This window comes from Natator depressus, chromosome 10 (genome assembly GCF_965152275.1).
Source record: "Natator depressus isolate rNatDep1 chromosome 10, rNatDep2.hap1, whole genome shotgun sequence".
NCBI lineage: Eukaryota > Metazoa > Chordata > Testudines > Cheloniidae > Natator > Natator depressus.
The window spans coordinates 38,664,148-38,682,224 of NC_134243.1; the positions used below are offsets into that span (position 1 = coordinate 38,664,148).

Here is an 18,077-nt window from a genome sequence, read left to right on the forward strand (position 1 = left end):
AGGCCTTCCCCCTCCCTCCATCCCTCCCTCAAGCACATGGGATTGACTGCAGAGCAGAGATGGTAGGCAAGGTGAGGCAGGGTGTGACCACTGGGATACATGGGAAGGTCAAGGTGTGACAAGGCTTCACATCTGGTCTGTAGCAGGAGGGCAGGCTGGAGAAAGGTGATGCTCTAGCCTGAGTGGTGGATGGATAGTTTGCTGGTTAGAATTTAGTGTCTGGATGGGGACGGTGGTGAGCTACAGCCAACAGGGGAAGTGTGAATGAAGAGGACTGTGACGTCTAGGTGGCGTGTGGGTGGGGACCCAGGAGCAGAGTTAATGTTATGTTGGAGGCTCAGGTGTGTACATCAAGCATTTGTGTTTTACATGTTGTTTTGAAGGCAATATATTCCTGACAGTGTCTCTGCCTTAACAGAGAGCTTTAGTCTGGGGCAGTGGTTCTTAACTTATTACACATTGTGGGCCGCTTATGTGGGTCACAATGTGTTACCTCCTAGGCCACAGAGGCTGGGTGGCAAGGCAGCGGCAGCCCGGACCCCAACCCTGGACCCCTGCCACTCAGGGCTGGCTGGCTGGCTGCCTGCCCTGGACCCCCGCTGCTCGGCTGCCCCAGATCCCAGAGGTTGCAGGGCCAGGCGACTGCCCTGGATCCCACGGGGTGGGCCGGCAGCCCCAGACCCCCTCCCACACAGGGTGGGCCTGCTGCCCTGACTCTGGACCCCTGCCACATGGGGTGCGCTGGACCCCTGCCCTGGACGCCCACTACGCAACTGCCCCAGACTGAGGCCGGGCAGCTGCCCTGGAGCTCACAGGGCTGGGCAGCTGCACCAGACCACGGACCCTCAACCATGTGGGACCAGCAGCCTCAGACCCCCAACCCTGCAGGGCCGGCCAGCTGCCCTGACCCCAGACCTCCACCATGTGGCTGCCCTGGACCCCAGAGCTTGCGGGGCTGGGTGGCTGCCCCATACCTCAGGCCCCTAACACCACGGGGCCAGCTGGCAGCCCCAACCCCACTGGGTGGCAGGGCAGCCCGAACCCCCCCATGCCTGCCAGCGAGGAATCTGGCAGACCCAGGAAATGTGGACCAGACTTTAGCACACAGCTGGTCTGGGCCGCAGCTATGTGCTAATTGGGCCGCATGCGGCCCGCAGGGTCAGAACCTCTGGTCTGAGGATTTTCTTAGCTGTTGTTAAACGGGGAGAGAGTATGCTGGTAATGCTCACATGCTCACAGATATTTTTCAGCTGCAGTGACCTCTGTGACCATGTCTACACTATGGAGACAATAGTGGCATAGTTATGTCACCGTAGCTATGCCAGTATAACCCAGTAATGTAGACATGGCCACAGAGCTCACTGTCGCTGAGAGATATCTGTGAGCATGTGAGCATTACCAACATACTCTCTCACTTTAACAAGCTTCTGTTGAGATGGAGGGGGATTTTTCTTTGCTGTAGAAACACCATTTCCCCGAGCAACACTAGCTAGGTCAACAGACGCATTCTTCTATTGACCTAGAGTGGCTGTGTGTACACCAGGGGTTAGGTCCGCGTAGCTACAGCACTGAGAGGCACTGATTTTTCATTCCTTTGAGGGCCATAGTTATATTGTCCTACATTTTAAGTGGAGACCAGGAGGGGTTTTGTCAGCTGCACTCATGGAAATTGAAAGTTCCACGTGCTGATCTGGGTGCTTAGAACACCCACTGTGCCTCACGTGCAGTCCTTACAGGACTCAGGCATGCCTCTGGTGTAAGACAGCCTGGGTTAGAGTGCCCCAAGAGGTTATAAACTTCACTGGTATAGTTGCCTGAGCTTGTATGCACCATGAGCCCCACCACACAGGTCTTCCTAAAGTTAGGTGTTACAAACTCCACCAGGATGTGCTGAGGGGGCGTATCACTTTCCAGCAGAGCTTAGGTCTCAAGGATCTCACAGGGGGCAGAACCCAGGACTGCTGGCAGGGTCCTCTGTTAATCTGTTGTGCCTAATGTCTCCAGCAGAGCAGAGGCTCTGAGAGAGGGTAGCCCCTGAGTCCTGGGGGAAGTGTTTGCATTGGTTCAGTGGGGCTCATTTTCACTAGGTTTCACTGTATGTCTGAGACCATATGAGCCATATTAATGGAAGAGGATACATAACAGGGCAGGCCTGACTCCATGGCCAAACAGCAGGTGACACAGGAAAAGAAAAGGCAGGAATTGAGCATGGAAGGGTGGCGGGAGGGAAGAAGGTGGGCTGGAGACTAACCAAGGAGAGGCTAGGATCTTCACATCTTTATGCTGCAGCATATAACTGAGATTCAGAGGCCGCTCAGGAGAAATATCATACTTGAGGCCTTCAGCCAGTCACCTGCAGGGCTCAGGAAGGATTTGTAGCTTGATGAACCATTGGCCAGGTGTGTTCTGGGTTTTGGGGTGGGGTTTTTTGTGTGTGTGCTTTCCTCTGAAGCAGCAGGGATTGGCCACAGCCGGAGATGGGACAGCCACGTGGATTGGAAGAGTGCTCTGAGGTGGTACAGAAAATTATCTCTCTTAGATGCTGGCTGGTGTATCTCACTCACATTCTCAGGGTCCATCTGATCTCCAGGTCAGGGTCAGGAAGGAATTTTCCCCCAGGTCAGACTGGCATGGACCTTGGGGGTTTTCACCTTCCTCTGTAGCATGGGGCATGTGTTGCTTTCTAGGATCATCCAGGCATATCACACCTAAACAGTTCCCTACCATTACTGGGGCCTTGAGCACTGGTGCACCCGTGGCACACAGTAGTTTAGTCTCCTGAGAACTGAAAAGCTTTAGTCTAACCCCAGTTATTGTGCTCAACACATGGGTAGAATGTAGTGACCTGTGAAGTACAGGAGGTCAGGCTAGATGATGTAATGGTCCCTCTGGCCTTAAACTCCATGAATCTATGAAGTGTGGCAGAGGGATTGCCCAGTGCCCATGGGCTTGACAGCATGTCTCTTGGCAGGTGATGCTGGAGCAGATGCAGGGTGTGGTGCGCCTGGAGCTCTCTGGCTGCAATGACTTCACAGAAGCTGGCCTGTGGTCGAGCCTGAATGCTCGCATCACCTCCTTGAGCATCAGCGACTGCATCAATGTGGCTGATGATGCCATTGCCGCCATCTCCCAGCTGCTTCCCAACCTGACTGAGCTCAACTTGCAGGCCTACCATGTGACGGACACAGCCTTAGCCTACTTCACTGCCAAGCAGGGCTATACCACCCACACCCTGCGCCTCAGCTCCTGCTGGGAGATCACCAACCATGGGGTGGTCAACATGGTGCACAGCCTGCCCAACCTGACTGTGCTGAGCCTCTCTGGCTGCTCCAAGGTGACTGATGACGGGGTGGAGCTCGTGGCTGAGAACCTGCGGAAGCTGAGGAGCTTGGATCTCTCATGGTGCCCTCGGATCACTGACATGGCCCTGGAGTATATCGCCTGTGACCTGCATAAACTGGAGGAGCTCGTTCTTGACAGGTAGGTGGGTAGCTTTGATAACCCCTACTGTGTCGAGCTGAGACAGGAGCAGCTGGGAGCACAACTAGCATTGCTCACCATTCCCTACAGAGTTTGCTGCTGGGAGAGGCTGGGATTAGAATAGCTGTCAGCTCCCCTATAGAGGGAGAAATGAGGAAAATAGAGTTCAAGATCCTGCTCCATTCCCTACAGCACCTCCTGATGGGAGAGGCTGGAGCTGGAGTAGCAGCAAGCTGCCTCTCGTCACTGCTGAGAAGCAAGAATTGTGATGTTCTCCTCTGGTGTTATCTGGACCAGTGATCTGCTAGGTCACTCCAATCCTTGACTCTGGGAGCCAGCCTTACCCTGCTCTGCTGTGAGAACCCCCACTCCTGGGGTGTTCACGCACAGCCTCTGGCATGTAAGCTGCTCCTTGGATTGTGCAACCGAATAACACTAGCCAATATCTCTGGTCCCAGACACAACCCTAGGAACCTCTGACTTGCAGTGTCCAGTTATGCCCACTGGATGCTACAAGCTTATATGAGTTTGTCAATTTAACAAAGAAATTGATATGTACCAGACTTGTTATCCCAAGGGGAGTCTGACACGCTTCAAACTAAACGCACTGCTTCAGGTAGAATAAACAAAAAGATTAATTAACTACAAAGATAGATTTTAAGTGATTATAAGTCAAAGCATAACAAGTCGTATTTGGTCAAATGAAATAAAAGCGAAATGCATTTTAAGCTGATCTTAACACTTTCAGTGCCCTTACAAACTTAGATGCTTCTCACCACAGGCCTTCAACTAGGCTCTCCCCTTTGATCAGCACTTCAGTCGCTTGGTGTGGTGTCTGTAGATGTAGGTGGAAGAGAGGGGAAGAGCATGGCAAACGTCTTTCCCTTTTATCATGTCCTTTCTTCCCTCTTGGCTTTGCCCCCAACTTCACAATCAGGTGAGCATTACCTCATCGTAGTCCCAAACTGACCAAAGGAAGGAGGGTGACTCACTCGAGAGTCCAACAGATCCTTTGTTGCTGCCTAGGCCAGTGTCCTTTGTTCCTGGGAGGCTGGGCTGGGTTTGTCCCATACATGCCCCGATGAGGTGTGAACTGCCCCTCTGCTTCTGAAGAGTTTTTGCCTAGGCTTGCTTTAAGCCATGAGGACACATTTTCAGCCTCATAACTACATACATGAAATTACAACCTATAACATTACTATAACAATGCTCAGTACATCATGAGCCTTCCGAAGACAGCTGACATGACAAACTTTGCATTAGATACCACACAATCATATTATAAGGATGAACATGGAGGTGGTGGGTGTTCCCCCGAGGTACAGACATCACACCTCCCCCCTTAGAATCATAGAATCTCAGGGTTGGAAGGGACCTCAGGAGGTCATCTAGTCCAACCCCCGTTCAAAGCAGGACCGATCCCCAATTTTTGCCCCAGATTCCTAAATGGCCCCCTCAAGGATTGAACTCACAACCGTGGGTTTAGCAGGCCAATGCTCAAACCACTGAACTATCCCTCCCCCTTAGTTTACTGCAAGAGGGTTAGTCACTGACTATCTCAAAGTTCGTGTTATAGTTCTTTTGGCATCCAGCCATTAAGGCCATGAGGCGGTGTGCCTCAGTTTCTGTATTCAGACACAGCAAACCAGGTTTTTTATGGTTTCTCTGCTGTGATCAGCTTTAAACCTGTTTACAGGTATTATTTGAAAAGTAGCATTAACATAAGATTTAACATCAGTAACAAAATTCTTATCCCAAAACTTAACATTAATACCAACATTTTTATTACAGATGGTATTTACAAGTATCTTTATGACACCACGCCCTCTGTTCAGATAGTGTAGTTTGAGGGTAGTTTGTTCATTACCCATGGTGTCCTTTGACTCTCTCCCATGTAATCAGTCACTGGCTTTTCCTTCCCTCCAGTGTTCCCATCTGTGTGGGCTCTTAATTTAATCATTTTTTCTGGAATTTTGGTGCCTCAGAGTCTGGCAAGATAGGTGTTCAGGGGGATCCTGCACATTGGCTGGGCCTTTGTGGAGCAGTCTCCCAACCCCAGGACTGTCCATATGCAGAAAATCCAGCTTCCCTTTGGGGGTTACCCTGTGTTTCCCCTTCCCAGCACTGACTCCTTCCCTGACCCCTTTTCCTAGAGGACTATGATCTGTGCTCTGTGGGCAAGGTGTGTTTACTCTTTGATCAGATGCACCTTTTCCCAGCAGCTTTCCCATAACTGTTCTCTGTGTCTCACCAGCCTGGGACAAAACACCCCCCTCTCTGCCGGTTGGGTCATTTGTATTCTGGCAAACTACCACCCTGGCAATTTCCTGGTCCCAACTCCTCTGCTGTCACAGGCATTGGAGCTGCATCTTGATTTACAGAGACACAGTTACTTTCCAAAAATTTATCAGAAATAGCATCCTGAAAAATGGGGACCTGGATTGGGGTACCCTCCAGCACCCCTTTCCCTGTCCCTGAGAAGTCAGCTGTGTGACTGCTCCCCTCCAGGAGGTCAGTTACACCATTCCTTCTCAAAACCTGAGTCACAGGCTGAGTGCCTGGGTGCACAGATGCTGACTCAGCCATCCTCCTAGTGTCCTGGGCATCCTGTCCCAAGTGACCAGTGAGGAGACATTCCTGTACCCCCACTATTCCTTCCCCCGTTTCCCCCTCTGGGCCCCCTCCTAAGACACATTTCTCTGTGCACCCTAGGAAGGGCTCTATCTCTTGTTCATCTGCAAAACTCTGCCAGCTAACAACTGGGACAGTTTCCTTAATCACTGACAATACCTCTCCTGCCCCTGCTCCTGAGGGCATGTTGCCTTCTGCTGGAAAGGAGCTAGTCTCAGCCCCTCCCATACTCGGAAGCACCCCACTTCCCTGTGTTACAGAGTCACAGGAATCCTCACCCACCTCAGTGGTTTCTGACATGCCCTGCCCCTTCTCTGGGCTCTCCTCTGGGACACATTCCTCTATGCTCCCTAGAGCTGATTTTGCCTCTGGTTCAGCTGTGACCTGCTGGCATTACAACCTGGACAGTTCTCTCCCTGGCAGGCATTACACCCCCATCCCTTCCTGATGTGATGTTGCCTCCAGCTGCAGTGCAGGAGTTGGTTTCAACCACTGTCCCACCTGGAAGCATGTGGCTTCTCCCTGCTGCAGAAGAATCAAGGAGACTCTCTCCCATTCTCTCAGCAATTCCTGAGACCTTACCCTTTCCCTCAGGGGTCCCAGCATAAAGCTCCCTCCTGCTGCAGGCAAATACTTTAACCTGAGCTAAATGGAAAAAATCATGACCAAGGAGCAGGTCAAACAGGAGGCGTTCTGTTACCCTCACAGTCAAAACACTTTCCAAACCTTCCCACACCACATGGATTTTAGCTAGTGGTATGAGGAATCTGCTTTCGCCCACCCCCACAATCTCTGCCATTTGGCCAGATAGCATACTGGCCTCTAGACCACACTCTGCTTAACCAGCGAGATCTGGGCCCCTGTATCCTTCTGCCCCAAGTACTCCCTGCCATTAATTTCGACAACCTTAACATGCTCAAGGTCTGGTTCTGCAGAGGCTAATCTCACAAAACCAACATGATAGGTTTCAATAGCTTGGGGGGGTTTCTGTTGAGGACAGCAGAACTAACATGAGCTATTGGTTGCCTGCTCCCTCCTAGAACGGGGCATTTATTCCTCAGGTGATCAGTGGAATTACACTGATAGCATCTTATTGGCTCTTCTGCTTTTACAGGAGATTTGGGATGAGGGTTAGCAGTAGAGGGATGTTTTTGGGTAAGAGAATGTTTAGGCTCCCAACCCCCTTCTCTCTTCCCAGAGGCAAAATGGGATCCTCTCTTCCCACCAGTTTTAAACCCCTCTTTCTGTGGCCTGCCCTTAATAGATGCCTGAATCTCTTCGAACACATCAGCTAAAAAAGCCAACTCATACACAGACTTTACATTTTTATCCCATAAACACTGCCTCACATATGTTTAGGAAATGCTCTTGAGCAACAAGATCCAACATTCCCTCAAAGCTTGTAACACCTTTGCCCCTCACCCACTTTCATTTTGTTCACATATTCCCCATTACTCATACCAATATCCCTCTTAAGATTCCCAAATTTAACTCTATATGTTTCAGGGGTAATCTGAAAACTTCGCAAAACAGTATCTAAATTTACAATAGTCTAAAGCATCTTCAATAGGCATTCCATTGAATACATTTCAAGTTTTATCAGTTAATTTCGCAATCAGGGTAGGAACTGTCTTATCATCAGGGATTTCATGTATTACACACATCCTTTTGAAGGTTGTCAGACATTCAGCAATATCATCCTCTTCACAGTATGCAGGACATAAGTGTTCCCATTTCTGGATTTTTGGAGTGATGGGAGTCGTTGGGATTGGGAGGGTTCTGTTTCTGCTTCTCTAGCAGGTCCAACTGGTGTTTTTGCTCTCTTACTCTTTCTCGTCCTTCTCTCTCTTTTTCTTCCATGGCCATTCTGTGTGCAGCCTCTTCTCTGGCTGACTCTCTCTTTTTCTTTTATCTCCAGTTCTTTCAGTTGCAATAATCTCTGGTGCTCCCTCTCCTTTTCTACAACCTGCAGCCTAAAAAGCTCCAACTTTGCAATCGCTTCACTGCTTTCACACATTTTCCTGCTGTCCTCTTCTTAGTTCCCTTTCCTAAAATAAGCAACAGAAAATAACAAAACTGTGACCTCCTCCTGACTGTTCTTAGCCACTGCACTTCAGACTCACTTAAAATCAAAAATATCAGTACTTAAAGTGTGAACTCCACTTGGAGTAACAAGCTGCACATACACCCTGCTAGCTGTGCCACTGTGACATTTCCCTCTGGTGTTGTCTGGACCAGTGATCTGCTAGGTGACTCCAATCCTCGACTCTGGGAGCCAGCCTTACCCTGCTCTGCTGTGAGAACCCCCACTCCTGGGCTGTTCACGCACAGCCTCTGGCATGTAAGATGCCGCTTGGATTGTGCAACTGAATGACACTAGCCAGTATCTCCGGTCCCAGACACAACCCTAGGAACCTCCATCTTGCAGTGTCCAATTATGCCCACTGGATGCTACAAGCTTATATGAGTTCATTAATTTAACAAAGAAATTGATATGTACCAGGCTGTTATTCCAAGGGGAGTCTCTGACATGCTTCAAACCAAACGCACTGCTTCAGGTAGAATAAACAGATTTATTAACTACAAAGATTGATTTATAATCACTTAAAATCTAAGAATAACAAGTCATATTTGGTCAAATGAAATAAAAGCAAAACGCATTCTAAGCTGATCTTAACACTTTCAATGCCCTTACAAACTTAGATGCTTGTCCTCACAAGCTGGCTGGTTGCTCTTCAGCCAGGCTCCCCACCTTGATCAGCCCTTCGGTCGCTTGGTGTGGTGTCTGTAGATGTAGGTGGAAGAGAAGGAGCATGGCAAACATCTCTCCTTTTTATCATGTCCTTTTGTCCCTCTTGGCTTTACCTCATCGTAGTCCCAAAATGACCAAAGGAAAGGGGGTAACTCACTCAAGAGTCCAACAGATCCTTTGTTGTTGCCTAAGCCAGTGTCCTTTGTTCCTGTGAGGCTGGGCTGAGTTTGTCCCATACATGCCCCGATGAGGTGTGAACTGCCCCTCTGCTCATGGAGAGTTTTTGCCTGGGCTTGCTTTAAGCCATGAGGACACATTTTCAGCCTCATAACTATATACGTGAGATTATAACCTATAACATTACTGTAACAATGCTCAGTACATCATGAGCCTTCTGAAGACACCCAACATGACAAACTTTGCATTAGATGCCACACAATCATATTATAAAGATGAACATGTGGGTGCTGGGTGTTCCCCTGAGGTACAGAACGTCACACAGCTGTGGTCAGAAATGCTACTGTGTCCCTTCCCACCCTGAGCAGGGCGCTATGAAATTCATGACTGTGAAAAATGCATCACAGACTGTGAAAACTGGTTTCCCCCCATGAAATCTGGTGTGCCTTTACCCCAGTGGTTCTCAAACTTTTGTACTGGTGACCCCTTTCACACAGCAAGCCTTTGAGTGCAACCCCTCCCCTTATAAATTAAAACTACTTTTTTATATATTTAACACCATTATAAATGCTGGAGGCAAAGCGGGATTTGGGGTGGAGGCTGATAACTTGCGACTCCCCCATGTAATAACCTCGTGACCCACTGAGGGGTCCCGACCCCCAGTTTGAGAACCCCTGCTTAACCCTATACTATACAGATTTCACAGGGGAGACCAGCATTTCTCTAATTGGGGGTCCTTGCCACCCTTACTTCTATGCTGCCTTCAGAGCTGCGCGGCTGGAAAGCGGCGACTATTGGCCAGACACCCAGCTCTAAAGGCAGTGCCCCACCAGCAGCAGCACACAAGTACGGGTGGCAGTGCCATACCAGGCCATCCTTACTTCTGCGCTGCTGCTGGTGGTGGCTCTGCCTTCAGAGCTGGGCTCCCTGCCAGCAGCCACCACTCTCCAGCCACCCAGCTCTGAAGGAAGCACCTCCAGCAGCAGCGCAGAAGCGTAGCAGTACCCCTACTCCCTACAGTAACCTTGTGACACCCCCCGCACACACACACACACACAATTCCTTTTTGGTTCAGGATCCCTAGAATTAGAACACCATGAAATTTCAGATTTAAATAGCTGAAATAATGAAATTTACAATTTTTAAAATCCTATGACTGTGAAATTGACCAAAGTGGACCGTGAATTTGGTAGGGCCCTAACCATAAGGAAATGTCACTGGTGTGTTTTGGTCATGGATACTCCTCAGTCCCCACCAGAGGGTGAGGGTGGCACATGGAAAAGCATTTGGAAAGTTGTGAACTAAAACTGGCATTAAGTCTCCAAACATGGTTTCTTCTCACAATGTAACATTTCCTCCTGGGCAATGTATGAAATGGAGAGAAATGGCAAAGAGAGAGGGGTGGGAAAAAGAGCGAGAAGGGAAGGTGAGGTATTATACCTTCCAGCCTTTGGGGGAAGATACATCCTGCTTCTGGCCCTGAGGTTGGAGGTGGGCCTGAACCAAATTCCCAGATCCAAGCTCTTGCTCTCCTTCCCCCAAATTTTTGGAAATCTGGATCAGAACTCTGCTCTTCAGGCTCATCTCTACACCCTCTAGAATTCAGTTCAGAGGGATCCCACCCCACCCATAGACTCATAGATATTAAGGTCATAAGGGACCATTATGATCATCTAGTCTGACATCCTGCACAATGCAGGCCACAGAATCTCACCCACCCACTCCTGCAATAAATCTCTCACCTATGTCCGAGCTATTGAAGTCCTCAAATCATGGTTTAAAGACTTCAAGGTGCAGAGAATCCTTCAGCAAGTGACCCGTGCCCCATGCTACAGAGGAAGGAAAAAAAACCCAGGGCCTCTTCCAATCTGCCCTGGAGGAAAATTCCTTCCCGACCCCAAATATGACGATCAGCTGAATCCCGAGTATGTGGGCAAGATTCACCAGCCAGATACCCAGGAAAGAATTCTCTGTAGTAACTCAGATCCCACCCCATCTAACATCCCATCACAGGCCATTGGGCCTATTTACCATGAATAGTTAAAAGATCAATTAATTGCCAGAATCATGTTATCCCATCATACCATCTCCTCCATAAACTTATTGAGTCTAATCTTGAAGCCAGATAGGTCTTTTGCCCCCACTGCTTCCCTTGGAAGGCTATTCCTGAACTTCACTCCTCTGATGGTTAGAAACCTTCGTCTAATTTCCAGTCTAAACTTCCCGATGGCCAGCTTATATTCATTTGTTCTTGTGTCCACATTGGTACTGAGCTTAAATAATTCCTCTCCCTCTCCAGTATTTATCCCTCTGATGTATTTATAGAGAGCAATCATATCTCCCCTCAACCTTATTTTGGTTAGGCTAAACAAGCCAAGCTCCTTGAGTCTCCTTTCATAAGACAGGTTTTCCATTCCTCGGATCATCCTAGTAGCCCTTCTCTGTACCTGTTCAGGTTTGAATTCATCCTTCTTAAACATGGGAGACCAGAACTTCACACAATATTCCAGATGAGGTCTCACCAGTGCCTTGTATAACGGTACTAAAAACTCCTTATCTCTACTGGAAATACCTCGCCTGATGCATCCCAAGACTGCATTAGCTTTTTTCACGGCCATATCACATTGGCAGCTCATAGTCATCCTGTGGTCAACCAATACTCCAAGGTCCTTCTCCTCCTCCATTACTTCTAATTGATGCGTCCCCAGCTTATAAATAAAATTCTTGTTATTAATCCCTAAATGCATGACCTTACACTTCTCACTATTAAATTTCATCCTATTACTATTACTCCAGTTTACAAGGTCATCTAGATCTTCCTGTATGATATCCAAGTCCTTCTCTAAATTGGCAATATCTCCCAGCTTTGTATCATCCACAAACTTTATTAGCATACTCCCACTTTTTGTGCCAAGGTCAGTAATAAAAAGATTAAATAAAATTGGTCCCAAAACCGATCCCTGAGGAACTCCACTGGTAACCTCCCTCCAGTCTGACAGTTCACCTTTCAGTATGACCCACTGTAGTCTCCCTTTTAACCAATTCCTTATCCACCTTTCAATTTTCATATTGATCCCCATCTTTTCCAAGTGTGAAGGCTCAACCCTCACTTCTCTGAACCTCCTCTGGAGCCAGCAGACCTGGACCTGGAAACTCAAAAAGAGCACAGCTATCTTCACTAGCTATCTTGCTCTGAGCCCAGAAGTATCTAAAGAGCCTTCCTCATGGTGTTCTTGTGCATTAGTTCATGCCAATGCAAAGAGCATGATGAAAAAGTGGTGGGATGAGGAGGGGGAATGAACCAAACTTGTTGAACCTCCTGGGTTTGTTTGGAGTCGTGTGGTTGCATGGTTTGCATCTGCTCTGCACCCACTAGCCCACCTCTGCTAAACAGATTGTGCATGATGCTGAGAGCACTATGCGGTGCCTTGCATAATGTTGTCAATCCCATTGATTCTTGGAGCTCCGGGTCCAGATCCACAGCTGCTGTAAGCTATCAGAACACTGTTCAGTGGAGCCTTGTTGATTTACAACAGCTGAGGATCTGGACTTGAGGTTGCTAAGGTGAAGGATGGGAGCAAGTTTATGTGTGCTGGGCAGTCTCCTTCCTCCCTCCCTGCTCTTCCATTCTCCCTTTTATGTCATGTCAGAAGCCTCCAGCAGGCAGCTTGCTGCATGCTCCTTTCCCACCACACCTATCCTGCCAGCCTCTTCTTCCACGTGCAACATCTTCCATGCTCCCTACCTCTCACAGTCTCTGCTCTCTGAGCCACCCATCCCCTGCTGCTTTCTTGTGTAACATAGGGGAAAAGGGGGCAGGCCTCTGAGGCAGGAAGGAGGTCCCTGCCGGGGAGTGAAAGCAGGATGGTTTAGGATTGGCCCCATTCTGGAGGCCCAACCTGACCTGATTCCTCCTCCCACTAGCCACAGGACTCCCTTGTATGGTGATGCTTCCCGGAGACTTCTTCCTTAAGCCAGGAAATGGGCCAGTCCTGATGGTATAAAGCATCCAGTGCCAGTATCTCAAAGAAAGAAAGGATCTCCTATTGAATGGAGGGCTCATCTCCAAAGGGAGATGCAGGTGACAATGGGCAGAGAAGAGTGTGTTGACCAGTAAGTATAGTGGAAGAAAATTCAAGTAAAGAATGCCAGAGTATCATCGGGTGTGGCTACTCCAAAATGCCCCCAGATATTGAATGTGGCACTGCCCGCACTCCCTGCCTCAGTTTCCTTCTCCCAAGATAGGTCTCCTCACCTCTCCATGCACTGGTCTGTGCTGGGGATATGCCTTAGCTCTCTGGCCAAGTCCCAGACAAACTTATTCCCTCCCCAGAGAGCAAAAGTCTAAATGAAAAAGTCCCAACAAACAAAAGGTTCTTCTGGGTATTGGGGCTTCTCTTCAACACACCCTCTGAGTTACCTTTGTGAGTCTTTCTGGCTCTGGGAGAGAGCACTAGGCACATAGGCTGGTTCCCTTGGAGTACCATTCTCAGATCCTGGCTCAAGGGGACTCCTGTTTACTCCCTGTGGTTTCAGCTCCCAAACTGATCTCTCTCAGTCCTTTTATAAGGCCCAGGTGTCCCGTAAACTACTATCTGACCCTTCATAGGTCCCGCCCACTCAAACTGAGAAGCAGCTAACTAATAGTGGGTCCCATCTCTCCTTAAAGCCACCAGTCATCCTGCAACAACAGGCACCTGCTGAGGTTGCCTGGTCTGACCTGAATTGGGTCATAGAGTCTCTCCAACAGCCTCTCTAATCCAGATCCTCAGTTGGCATAAACTGGCATAGCACCAGTGAAGTCAGAGGGCTACACTCTCTTATACTTCCTGGGGATCTAGCCCTCCCTCTACAGTCATGGCTGTTCTTCCTGTTCTGTGTCTCACAGTGTGTGTGCCCTGAAGTGCCAGTGGATATGTCACCATAGAATCCTGCTTTTCCCCAGTATTGGAGAAGTAGAATTCAGGTAGTTCCTTATGTGGAGACCATAGAGAGCCAACCAGTACTGAGGTCGCTATTGACTAGTGGTGTTTTTTTTTAGTGAGCCTAGTGCTGATTAGAGAGCCCTGGGAATGAATTCTCTGTTTCCCCACAGATTGGGGAGGGCGTGGGCATCATCAGTGCAACCTTCCCTGGACACTGCCTGGTCACTGCTCTGTAGACATTGTGGCACTCTGTACCTCGGGGGAACACTCTGCATCCCCATGTTCATCCTTATAATATGATTGTGTGGTATCCAATGCAAAGTTTGTGATGTCGGGTGTCTTCGGAAGGCTCATGATGCACTGAGCATTATTGTTATAGTAATTTTATAAGTTGTAATTTCATGTATGTAGTTATGAGGCTGAAAATGTGTCCTCGTGGCTTAAAACAAGGCAAAACTCTCCAGGAGCAGAGGGGCAGTTCACACCTCATCAGGGCATGTATGGGACAAACCCAGCCCAGCCTCACAGGAACAAAGGACACTGGCCTAGGCAGCAACAAAGGATCTGTTGGACTCTAAAGTGAGTCACCCCTCTTCCCTTGGTCAGTTTGGGACTACGATGAGGTAATGCTCACCTGACTCTGAAGGTGGTGGCAGGGGGCAAAGCCAAGAGGGAAGAAAGAACATGATAAAAGGGAGAGAAGTTTCCCATGCTTTCTCTCTTCCACCTCCATCTACAGACATCACCACCAAGCGACTGAAGCGCTGATCAAAGGGGAGAGCCTGGCTGAAGAGCAACCAGCCAGCCTGTGGTGAGAAGCATCTAAGTTTGTAAGGGCATTGAAAGTGTTCAGATCAGCTTAGAATGCGTTTTGCTTTTATTTCATTTGACCAAATACGACTTGTTGTTTTTTGATTTATAATCACTTAAAATCTATCTGTGTAGTTAATTAATCTTTTTGTTTATTCTACCTGAAGCAGTGTGTTTGGTTTGAAGCCTGTCAGACTCCCCTTGGGACAACAAGCCTGGTACATATCAATTTCTTTGTTAAATTGATGAACTCATATAAGCTTGCAGCGTCCAGTGGGCATAACTGGACACTGCAAGACAGAGGTTTCTAGGGTTGTGTCTGGGGACAGGAGATATTGGCTAATGTCATTCGGTTGCACAATCCAAGCAGCAGCTGGCCAAAAGTGCTCACTCACATAGCTGGGAGAAGCTTACATGCTAGAGGCTGTGCGTGAACAGCCCAGGAGTGGGAGTTGTCACAGCGCAGCAGGGTAAGGCTGGCTCCCAGAGTCGAGGATTGGCATGCTAGCAGATCACCGGTCCAGATAATACCAGGAGAACATCAACGACACCACTGTGACATGGGTATGAAGTTCAGGCTCTATGCACAGCCCATCTAAGCTTCTCTTATGAGACAGCCAAAGAAGCTGACAATTGCGGTGGTAGCTTTTGTGATGTGGACACCTCTGTGTGAGACTCACTTTACCCAGGGCCACCAAACAGTCATCTACGATCTGTATTGTAGGTGATGTGAGCTAGAGGCAAAAGGCTCATTAAGACCCCCAGTTCCCCCAATCCTGTAATTCTTTTAAGCAGAGGGTAGGAGGTGCAGGAGGTGAAGGAAGAGGAAGAAGCACAAGATACTGAGGATATCTGAGGCTGAAGGCCTTGCTGTTAGCTAGGCATCAGAACACAGGGAGGACGTCTGTTCTCCACCAGACGCCTATGCATCTGAAAGCTAGTGGGGAGTGTCTGTTCCATTTGTCTGACCCCTCTTGCTTAGTAACACAGAGGAGCCAGTTCGGGAGGTATGAATTGTTTGGGGTAGATGTTAGGTTTCTGCCTCCCTTCCCTACTGGCATCTTTCTTGTGACACTGTGCTTCTGTCTGCAGGTGTGTGCGGATTACAGACACTGGACTCAGTTACTTATCCACCATGTCATCCCTTAGGAGCCTGTACCTCCGCTGGTGCTGCCAGGTAGGTGAACAGAAAAGGACAATGCAATGCTAGGGTTACATCTCCTTCGAAGCATCTCCCCAGTAGGAAGCGACTAACCCACTGGAACATGGTTCCGCTATTAAATCTTCCCCTCTGCTTTCTCTCTGCAATGGCTGCCTCAGCTACTGTGCTTTAAGATCAATGGATGAAAAATGCTGTGTCAGTGATAAGTAACATGATTGTGAAGATAACAGCAACTTGCCTGGGGCACTATTATTATCAAGTGTGGATAAATCTACCCAAAACCTCTCCGGGGAATGCATGTGGAGCCTGTAGAATACATGGCATTTAATGCAGAGCAAAATGGCTCACTGCAAGTAGATGCTCAGTAAGTTAGCAAGTAGCGAGTATTGGTGTCTATTGATTAGAGCAGTGAACTGGGAGTCAGGGCATGTGGGGTCTATCTCAGCTCTGACTTTGGTCAAGACATATAACCTCTCTGCCTAATTTTCCCCATCAGTCAAAGGGGAATGATCCCAGTCGAGAGGTGAGTACACAGTGCTTAGCTGCTTGTGAAAAGCAAAGTAGAGTTCATTCTTCTAGTTCTGTATTGACAGTCCAGGATGCCTTCCTCCCTATTCTGTCATTTTAGGTGCAAGACTTTGGCCTGAAGCATCTCCTGGGCATGAGAAGTTTGCGTCTGTTGTCTCTTGCTGGTGAGATCCAAACACTGGTTTATTCTTGAGATGATAGACTGGTTTCTGGAGAAGGGGAAGCCTCAGCTTGGGGACAGGGCCATGACACAAGGGATAATCCTGGCCATGTCACAGCCTTGTGAATGACCGCTAGGATGTCATGGGAGAATGTTTCTGGGCCATGACACAATGGTGGGCTGGCAGGATGATCTTCCAGCCTGGAATTACCCTTTGTGGAGGGTAAAATTGGCCGGTGACAGGCAATTGCAGGAAGCAGGTCAGCCCCTGTAAAAAGCAGAGGGACAAGGAGAAGACCCGTCCTCCTACTCTCTCTGTTGAGGAAAGGAGACAGTGGAGGAAGCCAGTCCAGACAGCTGGAGGATTTCCTTCACCTGGACATTCCATGCTGTCTCCCACTGGCTGTGTCAATTACTGTCACCCACTCGCTTTATCTAGTGTCCTGTTTGTTCTTTCCCTGGGATACTCCAGCTAGAGCCCATCTCCCACTCTGGACAGCAGCACTCCCAAGTTCTCTCTGAACTCATGGGGCCTGGTTGTCAGAAGTCCTGAGCACCCACCAGTCAGACTGAAATCAAGTGAAGAAGTGCTCAACACTTCTGAAAATCAGACCCACAGGGCCAAATTCCACCCTAGGGTCTGCAGAGCTCCCAGTCACTACAATTCATGACAGCTCCACACAGGGCAGGGACTGAGCCAGAGGGCTTCATTTCTTGCTACCCACCTCAGGCTTCAAGGCATGACTTTTACCACCACCTTTCCAAGCAGCTTGAATTGGAATCCTGTTTCTTCAAAGGAGTTCTGAGTTGCCTGAAAGTGTTTGACTGGAATGGATATACCAATGTGAATTAATTGTGTTTGCCCTGCTCCATCACGAGACCTTTCCTTCATTACCAAGGAAAGCCTGATGGAGAAGCTTGAGCTTCATTCTTCTCACTCTGACACTGGTGTCAATCAGGAGTATGAGCATCTCAGAGCAGACCCCATGGATTCTAAAGATTCTCATAGGCTACAAGTCAATGGAGAATACTAGAAAAGTAGGGCTGGCAGGGCCCCCAAGAGGTCACCTAGTCCATCCCACTGGTGCTAACCCTCGTGCAAGCTTGTTCTCCCCCCCCCCCCCAGTGAGCGTCACAGCAATGTGACATTTTTTGTGTCAACACCACCCTGCAGTGACCTGCCCTCCCATCTGTTCATGGTTTATGCCACTCACGCCCCTTCACTGAATTTATGTCCTCATTTGCTCTGCTCTGCTAACAGAGCTACTGCTCAACCTGCCCAGGACCCAGATGCGGAGGACAGCATAAGTTAAAGACTCATACTGAGATAATCGTGCTAGGAAGCTAGGAACAACCTCAGGTCAGTTTCTTTGGAACAACAATAATTGCTTGCATCTCACGTTCATGAATCAGCTTTTCTAATATAAATTACTTACAATAACCATTGTGAGA

General features: G+C 48.7%; 1 protein-coding gene across 3 annotated transcripts in view; it reads left to right on the top strand.

Moving 5' to 3' along the window:
- Positions 1-18,077, top strand: part of FBXL16 (F-box and leucine rich repeat protein 16) — a 90,429-nt gene that overhangs the window by 51,259 nt on the left and 21,093 nt on the right. For 2 of the 3 annotated variants that reach the window (XM_074965843.1, XM_074965845.1), the window contains exons 3-4: positions 2,972-3,480; positions 15,868-15,952. In XM_074965843.1, coding sequence (XP_074821944.1) covers positions 2,972-3,480; positions 15,868-15,952 — 594 coding nt within the window. Of the gene's footprint in view, positions 1-2,971; positions 3,481-15,867; positions 15,953-16,565; positions 16,630-18,077 lie in introns of all 3 variants that reach the window. The other variant, XM_074965844.1, reaches the window with a different exon arrangement.